Source organism: Notothenia coriiceps, unplaced genomic scaffold, assembly GCF_000735185.1.
Source record: "Notothenia coriiceps isolate Sejong01 unplaced genomic scaffold, NC01 NC01_scaffold00029665, whole genome shotgun sequence".
Classification (NCBI taxonomy): Eukaryota; Metazoa; Chordata; class Actinopteri; order Perciformes; family Nototheniidae; genus Notothenia; species Notothenia coriiceps.
Genome location: NW_011362366.1, coordinates 28444 through 39177, shown reverse-complemented (window position 1 = coordinate 39177; position 10734 = coordinate 28444). Strand labels below are relative to the sequence as shown.

General features: G+C 41.8%; 1 protein-coding gene across 1 annotated transcript in view; it reads left to right on the top strand.

Annotated features, from left to right (window-relative positions):
- Positions 1-349: 349 nt before the first annotated feature.
- LOC104959000 (neogenin-like) overlaps positions 350-10734 on the top strand; it is a gene marked incomplete at its 3' end in the record, with an annotated part of 31457 nt that continues 21072 nt past the window's right edge. Inside the window, exons 1-2 of the mRNA XM_010786843.1 lie at positions 350-404; positions 4660-4983. Of these exons, the coding sequence (XP_010785145.1) occupies positions 350-404; positions 4660-4983 (379 nt within the window). The remainder of the gene's footprint in view (positions 405-4659; positions 4984-10734) is intronic.

The window sequence follows — 10734 nt, the reverse complement described above, 5'->3', positions numbered from 1 at the left end:
TATCTTTACTGGCGTTGAAGGTTTTCCCATTTATCTTCGATGTGCTATTAATGATTTTATACTCGGTTGGTTGTCTCCCTTATAAAGTTTTTAAAAGATCAGAAATCCAGTGACACATTATACAGAGGAAATACAGTGTGTATTTCTAACTGATAATAAGAATATATTTAATACAATATAGCCTTTTAAAGTCTATTGCCATTTTCCAATGGTTGCAAAATGCCGTTCAAGTGTGTTTGACTTGTCCCTAAGTCTAAGCCACATAAGGGGCTCTGTTGTTGAAAAGGTGACTGGTCTTGAGAGTGGTCTGCTCTGTCTCACAAGCGGCTCAATAAGGAGGGTAGTCAATATGGCTGCTCTCAGCCGGTGGGTCAATGAGGGAGGAGGCTTCCTGCTGAGCCAAGGTTAGAAAAGGAGAGAACAGGGGGTCTTTGTGTGGAGAACACTCCTTTTTACTGCCTTTTCTAGGATATTACTAGAGACTGACTGTGTATATTTGTGCAAGAGTTTGAACTGGATATTGGCAGGTTCAGAAACAAATACACGTATCCATGTTGTTAGCCATTTTTTTCAAGTTTACTTGTGACAGAATGGTTGTAAGCCAACAAGCAACACTACCTTACTCACGTTGTGAAAACATTACCTCGCAAGACTGCTTGTAACATCTAAAAAAAAATGTTGGCTCAGGATAGGAAATACAGCACAAACACTGCGTCTCCATTCTGTCTCTCTCATTTTGAGAGCAGAGGAGAAACTGTGCGAGACAGGGCAAGGCAGCATATCATGGCACCACCTTAAGCTGGGCTCCGAAACCTTTTATGACTGCTGAGCAAAGTGGATTTGGGACAGAGGTAACGGCCCGTACTTATCAAGCAGACAACCTCATTTTCTAGCCCCTTGCTCGCCTCTACCTCATTCTCACTGCTTGCCCGGTGTGGTGCTTTCTATTTCTCAAAGACAAACGGGGTCTCCCACACTGCTGGGTCTGAATACATTAGACGGCACACTGTAATGTGGTTTCTGACACCCCCTTTCTTTCTTTAACTCTGCAGCTGTTAAAAGCCTGCAGTGTTTTAATTGTCTTATATCCCTGCATAAAGATGTGTGCGTTCTCCTTTGCAACCGCCTAAAACACCTTAAATGAATATGTTAAGGTGTACTTTGCGTAAGCTGCAGTCATCTACACCTGTGCATAAGTTGATGACTCTATGAGATCAAAAAGTTTCTGTAGAAGAGACAACAATTTCCTGTTTTACAAATCACTTCTTCTACTTCTAAATTTTATTACATTGTTTCAGTTAGATATGTTCCCTTGCACTTTAATGAGAACATACACTTTTTTTCACACACACGTTTTCTTTGACTGAAAACTTTGAAAAACATCAAGAGAACGTAGCTTGTTCTGAAGCGTTTTTTTCTATTCACTCACAACCTTGTTAGTTGCCAAACATTGTTTTTCCTTGGCTTTGATCTTAAAGTTGAAGCTTGCCAAAGTCTGAGTTGGTGACATATTTTTGACTATTGTAGTGAGTTTTTTTTCAATCAAACGCTGCTGATGGATATCCTTGCTTCTCACTGATATATTGGCCTTATCCGGCTCATTTAGCTTGCCTGCTTTTCTTCCTCACACTCATACTGAAATGACAGTTTGGGCTTGTTAACCTTTTAATTTAACCACAGACATGGGTTTCCAGCTTCTTCCTTTAGTGCAATCGCTGATGGTTGAAGTTCAGAGGCCTGAGTTGATATTTGCGCAGTGCACGTTCCTATGTTATTGGAATTTGGACTTTGACCATTACCAGGGGTATCGTGGTTTCAACTCTCTTGTCAGTTGGCATGTGTGTTTAACTGGTACTCTGGTATTAAAGGTCAATCCAGGATCTATTATGTGAAAAGAGTTGTTTGTGTAATTGAGCACATCAGCCCCACACACACACACACACACACACACACACACACACACACACACCCCCACACTGGTCTCTTCACTGCCCTGCTCTGCTGACAGTGGATGTTGTGTCTGCATTGGAAAACAGATGGTTCGCCATTTTGTTTGACAGTATCGCTAAGCTAAGCCCTTCCCTACTGCTCCTATGACGGGGATAAAAAGCTGCTGAAGGCGGCTGTTTTGGCTCTGATAGGATGCCGCAGGACCCTCAAGCCCCTTCGTTCTCTCCTCTGATAGAGAGTGGCTGAAGATGGTCTTTTGACTGGAAAGGAGCCAGACTGGAGCCTGGAAGCTCTGCCCAACCCACACACCCACTGTTCCAGCAGCGTAAAGCAGAGATGATTAAGCTTGGTGCCTCTGGTCTGTAGGAGTGACAAATCTCCCCACTGCTACCCCACTTTGGTCTCTCTCCATCTGTCATGTACACTACCAGTGTAATGCATTTATCTGGTGGTCACATTCTGACCAATATGTACACTAGGCCGTGCTGAATTCATCGATTTTCTGAAATCAGCAAAAGAAAAATACTCTTGCTGCTAATAGTGACACTTGCAAATGTGTTAATCTGGTTCAAGCGAGGTATATCTTTTTTCCAACAGTTTTTTTTATTCACATCCACTTCTGCCTGAAGGGATTTTCAAAATAAAATATTGTATGATTGAGCACTTGTAGCGTCTTTGGATTTGCAGATCTAATAATGTTTGGTTTGTTGAAATGTTGCTTTACCTGCTCTTAGCCCAAAGCTACATTACTTGCAGTAAAGTCTGATTTGAAACTTGACATATTATTATGGAACTCCAACCTCCCTGGTCAAATCAAACTTAGCTTCTTCTATGCAACGGTAGAGCCTGTTCTCCTCTATGGCAGTGAATGCTGGACCCTGAAGCCAACCATGCAAAAGTCTCTAGACGGATGCTTCACCAGAATGTTGCGAGCAGTACTTAACATCAACAAGAGTGTACATGTAACCAACAAGATCCTGTACGAGGGAATACCAAGGGTGAGCGAGAAAATTGCAGCCAGGAGAATGAGACTAGCAGGACATTGCCAAAGGCATCAAGAGCTGCCAGCCGGCAAATTGGTGCTGTGGGAACCAACACACGGGCATCGGTCATGAGGACGTCCCGCACTAACATACCTGGACGTTCTCAAGAATGACGCAGGAGCACAAAGTACCAATGAACTGGCCGGATGTATGGAGAACCGGGATGACTGGAAGCAACGTTCGAGGGCTTGTCTGAGGCCGACCTAGAGCGGGATATTAACTGATTTAAAAGCAGCTAAGAAAAAGATACGCTTCTAGTTTTTTCTCAGATGAATGGACCTTTCTAATCAGTGTTACAAAGGTCTGATACTGTCCATTAAGAAGGACAAACTTTTCCCTTTCTCTATACTAGTCTTCTCCATCTTAGAGTTAGTGTAAAGACTATTGCATATCATAGTTGGAATGCTATGTTGTCTTGGCTCTATTCCATAATGTGAAAGTGGAAAATACCTATTCAATTCAGTGATTTTCTGCAGAGTTTTGCTGTAATTGTTTGTGCTTTCAAGAGAACTAAGAACACTGAAGACAAGCAGCCGTATTGCCACCATAATGGACCACGCATTAAATTGCTTCTCTCTTCGGATCTCACACTAGGGACTTAGTGGCGCAAGGTAGAGAAATTACCTCCTAGTAGTAAAATAGCTGAACCATTGACATAGCATCTCTCTTTTCTGTCTTCCTATCTTTCTGGTCTAGCTATCCCCTGGAGACGTGCCATTTCCTTGGAAGAGAGCAGGCATATTTTAAACTGCATTTAACATTCAGCAACTCATTTCACAACATTCGCTGCATTATTAAAATACCTTCATACACTCTTAATTATTTTTCTAGCCCTTCTCTATCCCTGCAGAACTGATAATTGGTGTTATTTATCTAAACAATACCACTGTGACTTTTAGGTTGGGAGCGCTTGAATAATGGATGAGGACAAATGCAAAGCAATCGCACTTACTTACTGACTTTGGCACTATCCATGTCAGTGCGATGTTACCATTTATGCTCCAGGAAGGAAATGGCAACCGCATTCCAAAGTGTTTACTCCTTCGCTGCACTGTCTACTTATAATAAAGCAAGACATGATATTAACTTGCCAGGGAGGCTAGACTGGGTTAAATTTGTCAGTTCCTCTCGTCCAATTCCAGCGGGGTTTGTGGTTTCTTAATGATAAGCCTCTTGGAGCTTCTTGGATCGAATGAAGCACAGTGGGTGAAAAGATAGAATGAGCAAAAATATGTTTTGCTCTAAAACATTTAATTGAGTGTGTGGGCCACTTGGAGTCCTGTGGTGCCCTTTCACTTTATCCACTGGCACATTTTGTGTGAGTGGGTTTTAAATTGTTCAAAGTCAGTGGTGTCCGAGAAGTTGTGGTTTTGCTCTGACCTGCTGTGTACTTGAACTCAAAAAGTAGCTTCAGTAGTAGTCCAATGTTTTTCAATGTGATTGTCACTATTTTACAGCTTCTTCTTAAATCTTCCACTGCATAATACATGTATATGTTAAAGCATTTACACAGACATGGTTGAGTTTTATGTAGTAGTACAACACCTCATGCTGAAGCTTTTAGGTTGCAGTATTGAAATAAAATCAAGCTGTCTTGTTCTAAAGCATAACCTAGTGTCAGTGAAGAGCACCCAGCTCATAACTCTCCTCCCCTGTGTCCCTCCAGGTTCAGCAGCGCAGCCCTTCAGCCCCTTCTGGTTCACGGTGGAGCCCCAGGACACTCTGACCATCCGGGGAAACTCGGCACTGCTCAACTGCTCGGCCCACAGCGACGCAGCCACGCCGGCACGCATAGAGTGGAAGAAAGACGGAACCTTCATGAGCCTGATTTCAGACGAGAGAAGAAACATACTTCCCGATGGCTCGCTGCTCTTCACCCACGTCGCCCATAATAAGCACAATAAGCCTGACGAGGGCACCTATCAGTGTGTTGCCACCATCGACAACCTCGGGTCCATTTCCAGCCAGACGGCTCGTCTCTCAGTAGCAGGTAAGGGCTGCCAGATTGACCCGGTGTTACAAATGTATTGTGTACAACTTGAACACACTGTTAAACTTAAGCTTCAGTTGTTAATTGTTTTTACAAACCCTATATTTGTCATCAATTGGGAATGTTCCTTGATGGTCTCATTTCCCTAGTTGGGCCATTTCTTTCCCTCCCAATTGTGTTATCATGAGCAAAGAATATTTGTTGTATTTCATAGCTCAGATCATGTAAACAATGCATTGTTTACACAACTTGGAATTTTTTTTCCCAATTCTCCTTACCCCACATGAATACAGCACCATCGCTGAAATGAGCATGCAAAAATGCCTTATATCACAAAATGAACAAAACTGTTGTAATCATCAGTCTTGTGAGGATCCAATCTTACATTGTAATTGGTTGTTCCTTGGCCTATGTGTCACAATTCAACCAAGTTATATGAAAATCTGTTTTTTTCTAATTCTGCTGAACGACAAACGGACACAAAACGAGCCGAAAACTTAACCTCCACGGCTGATGTGATAACAATGTGAGACTTTTTGTGGTATAAAGATTTATTTCTCCAAGCATTCCTTTGACATGTTTTCTACTTCACGTTATGTGAAAAAATATACACCCACACAACATCTGTAGCTGTGAAAAGGATTTTCTTTGTCTTGACGATTGTTTTATGTCCTTGAATTCCTCAGCCATTTGTACTTTCTCTACCATCAAATCCTTCACCTTGCTGGAGCATGAATGCATTGCTCTTCTGGATAAATGCTTGTAAAAGGGTTGCTTTCCCCCCCCCATTACTAGTCCTACAATGTGACCTTGTTCAGTTTGGGAACAGCAAGTGACGTGGGATTATTAGGTGTTTTGTGTCTGAAATTCAATTTGCAGCTGGAGGAGCCACAGAATGCACTTACTGTGTGCTTTCTGCTCAGCAGGGCTCTGCCAGATTTTAAGTAGCTAAAGAGAGGCCTCTTGTTGACAATGGGATAGTACAGTGTAAGGCTCTCGGATACTGAGTGCCTGTGTGAAGACAATGTCTGACTCTGATTCTGTTTCTTCTCATAGGTTAAGAAGTTAATGAGGCAGTTTATTACCATCTGAGTGATTGATAATATATTTTGCGTCATTTGTTTAGCAGCATGTGCTACGTGACCGACTTTCCTTGACAAAAGGTAGGCTATTCACTGTCTACGCACACAAAAGAAAAAAACGTTTGTGTGTTCGTAATATCCGCGTGCATCTCCAAGTCTTTTCAGCTGAACTGAACACAATCCATCCCAGCGCTTCATTAATATCACTGCTGCATCGATGTGGGATGCCGAGGGAACGTTTTTAGATTGTGTGCCAAGACGAGTTCTGCTATAAGACTGCTCACAGCCAGCTGCATCTGGTTGGGTCAACCACGATAGGATTTTTAGATTCAATCAATTTCTGCTTGAATGGGAGAGCAAGTGAAATGTGTCAGCTATTACACACACAAACGCACTTTTCACATGGAAATTCATTAACATTATGGCTTTGTGCACATTCATACGCGCACAAGTGTTGAACACAATAAAGCTATTGCATTTATGGCTCTACTTACACACACATGCACAACAGCTGATGTATCTTCAGCTGGCTGGCAGGTGGCCAATAAAAAGGTTAATTGCGGTGTTGAGAGAGAAGGCCATTAAGCCGCCGTCAGACCCGGGAACGATGGTGCAGGCGGGGGCGGAGTGGGCGTGACTTCTCAGATGTAATGACGGAATGAGTCTCGGATGGCTGGCGTGGCAGGGAGCATATCTGACAAATGCCGGGGTAATATCTGAGATTGATTGCTAGGAGACGTGTGGCTCAGTCTTGTGGAGGAGCACTTCCACACATCGCCACAGCGCTCAGCCTCACAGCCCCACCTCTCCACTGCTCTCTGCATGTTCCTTATTTGACGGTGTTAAAATATGCACAATGTGTTTGTGGGGGATGTGAGAGTCATTGACTAGGATAGTAGGACACATGTTAACACAAACTCCTAGTAGGTGAAAGAAAGATCAACATGTAAGAAATGTGCCACATAACTACATTGCGTATAAACCAGCCTGAGGACACTACATTATAACATCATGTAAACAGCTTTATCTTCCTTTCTCGGTGGTGATTACCGTATGCATTAATTAAAATAGGGTATTGTGGTTGTTAGGACATGTTTTATTCTCTAAATTGCCCAGCTTTGAAGTCTCTCTCTGCCTTGTGTTTCCTCTTTGCTCTGGCTTTGTCATCCAGTCTGCCTCTGTGTGTTTGATCCTGTGTGTGCACAGTCAGATACTGAGGAAACACAAGCAGCCTCAGAACACATGCAGAGCACACAGCACACAGTGACATTTGTGTGACCATTAAAGAGGGTTTCATCGCACCAATTCTTCTTCCTCCACTTCTTCTAAGAAAGAGGTGGGGGGGAGAAGAAGAAGACAGTGTGGCCGAGTGGAGCTCAATCTTATGTATTCAGTTTGAGTATCTGTAAGAGAAAAAAAAGGGTATAGAAGAAATCCCATTTTACTGTCTGCTGTTCCCCAACAGAGCTGTCCCTCCTCCCCCGCACGCTTTGAACCCCCTCCCCTTAGGAACTGCTGGAGGTGAACCCCATCTCACCCCCGCTAAACAGGGAAACCCCCAAATGAGAGAAGGAATTAATTCAGCCCCTTTGCTGTCTCTCACACTCTATCTTGCAGTCTCTTTGTTTGCCTTTCTGACCTCTAAGTATGTAGATGAGACTATTCGAGTGTATCAGATTTCAGTCTTAATTTTCCTCTGTTTCTGCTCCTGTCTGCCCCCCCCTTCGTTCTCACCTGTTCGCATCTGTGGTATTTATAGATAACCCAGGCCCCTCATCGCTTTGCTCTCATATCGTGTTTCGCTGAAATCTAATTTCTCCCTCCTCACAGAAGTAGAAATGATAAAGTGACACTCTTCACGTGTCATGTGTGTCGCCTCACATTTTAGCATGCTCATCCTTTGATAGAGTTGGACATCCTTTGAAGGGTTTAAGGGTGTCGGCAGATTCTTTAATCCCTTTTTTGATGTATTTTAATCTGTTTTTTGTTTTGGAGGGGGGCAAAGGATAATTGCGTCACTATTGCTTGGGCAGCCCTTTGTGGTATTGTCAGGGACACTTTGTAGGACATACTGTGGGTTAATTATGTTGGCATCTTAACATATTGTGAATAACAAAACGTCAACTATGTTTTTACAACTATTTTATGAATGTCAAACAAACATGGATAGAGTCATTCAGTTGGAATAAAACCTCATTATGGTCCACATGCACTGAGGGGACTCACTAAAACATTTGTAGTACATTATGCGCTTCACAGTTTTCACTTTGGCCTGAATACAGCAACTTTAAACATCTACAGAACATTGAGTCTTTCAAAGCACAATCACTCTTTAGTCCTTTGAGGTGGACTTTAGACTCGCACTTTTTATCTACTGTATAAAGAGGTGCTACACTCTGTGGTGCTATCGACTATTTTATTATATTAAAAGGTGTTTCTGATATGATGTTCGTCCAATACTCAGTGCAAGATTCAGGTTCCTACTTACTGTATATAGTGTCTTGATTCCTTCCTTAGTTAATTAAAATTTAATATTGAGAATCAGAGGGTTAAAACTCACCTAAACCGTCTTGTTTACTGTCCCTTTATTGCATTTAAAGGATTTCTTTTGATGTAAGCAATCTGACTATCCTTATCTGTTTATGGAGTTAAGAGGGACACAGCTATGTAAACTGCTATTGGCCTTTTATAGTATATCTTTCTAACGGGCTTAAACATGCATCTTAGCACTTTGAAAGAGATCATTGTGTCTTTTTATCCTCAGCAATTTAACTCAAAATCTGACTTAAAGTATACAAATAGTTCAAGTTAATTCGTAAATAAGGTCTCTTTCCACAGCTCAACAGTTATTATTGTTATTTACTTATTATTATTATTAACTCATTTCAGCCAGTATTGAGTTTTAAATGTTGTAGGGGACAATCTGCATGTCAATATTAATTTCAGGTGATCGGAGTGCGTATGATCTTAAGATTATATGCCTCAACCAGATGTCTGTCAATAACCAGTTTTCTTTTGTGCACTTAGTCCATGTCACCTTGTGTCAATGTACCAAACTCCCCCTGATTAAAACAAACACACAGTGAAACACACACACGGAGACAAGGGCAAACAACAAAAGGGTTATCTCTCAAAGGCTGATCTGGTTCCAACAGAGATAAAGCCCAATCAGATGATGTCTGACCACCACTCACTGACCTGCATGCATTCATCCTTCTTATCTGTTCACACAAAGAACACTGACACTCCTCCCCTTAATTTCTCACTCTTTCTCCTTTGTGCTTCTCTCTTTTACCCTCCTTCTCACTGAATCAACCTGTCCTCTATATTTTACCTTCTTCACTATCAGCCCTGTATTTTCTCTTTATTATCCTCTCAGCCCACCTCTCTGCTGCTCTAACACACACAAACGTACGCCCCACACACACACACACACACACACACACACACACACACACACACACACACACACACACACACACACTTGCACTCACACCCTCTTTTGCACCATTTTGCAGTTCCACAGTGGCTGCACCCGAGTCATAAAGCTCCAAAATGGCAAACAAACAGTAATAAATCTCAAAAACAACAAAAAATATCGCCCTCATTCTCAAAGGGACCCCCCAGAAAAGAAATAAACCAACCATGTCATTGTTTTCCTCTTAAAAATGTTATCTTTTGTTTCTTATTGTGTGCACATGAGTCAGTCTGCCCACTCTAAGCTAGCAAAATTATAAAAAAGGATAAATATATTTATATATTTTCCTGTCATGTTTTCAATTGCCAGCTACAAAAAGTTAAAATGTTAAACAAAAACTACGCTTCAATAGAACACTTTCCCTCCAATTAATCTCAACACATTAGTAGTTTGGAAAGGGGAAATATGATTTAACACTGTCTTATAACACAACTAAGAACAAATAAGTGATGATACTATTTCCTATAAGATTTAAAGGATGTTTAACTGGCTGACAACTGTTGAATTAACCTAGTTGTCTGACCTACATGCTACCAAGTGATTGAAGTAATACACACCTTTATTGATTTTCTGTTGTAACAGGGAAATCATGTTAAATTGGCATTTCAGAGGAGACAGAAAACGTTGTCGAAACAGCCTCAAAACGCCATCATAGATCCTGCTGTATGTGAAAGGCATATGAAAGATTTATGCATTTTAGTGCAGGCATTCCCTTAGCCTAACCCATGTCAGTGTGGCATTTCCAGGTGTAGGCGATTCCCCTTTAGGACCAATTATGTGCTGCTTTGCTGCAAAGAGCCGAGGTTGTTGCCATGACGAATGGCTCTGACCGGTTATCAGGGTCAGGGTCACAGTGTTTTTTCATTACCCTGATTTCCATCTGTCTCTAGCAACTATAAGGAGAGACTGACGCAAGAAGGCGGGAAGGCTCTAGATAAAGCACAGAGGAGAGACTTCTACAGAGGTGCATTAATCATATGTAGAGTTGAAAAATGGAAACGTTCAGTTCCCCTGGGAGCATATGTAATGAAAAAGTAAAACACTGTTTAAACAGGAGAGAGAAAGGATGTATTTAAGCTGTGTTGTGAAGGAGACCGAGAAACAGGACTCGGCTGAGAAAATATGATGTGGGAAATCTTGGTTAAGGATGGAGCTATGGGGGAGGATCCATCTTTTTTTTCTTCTCTGGAG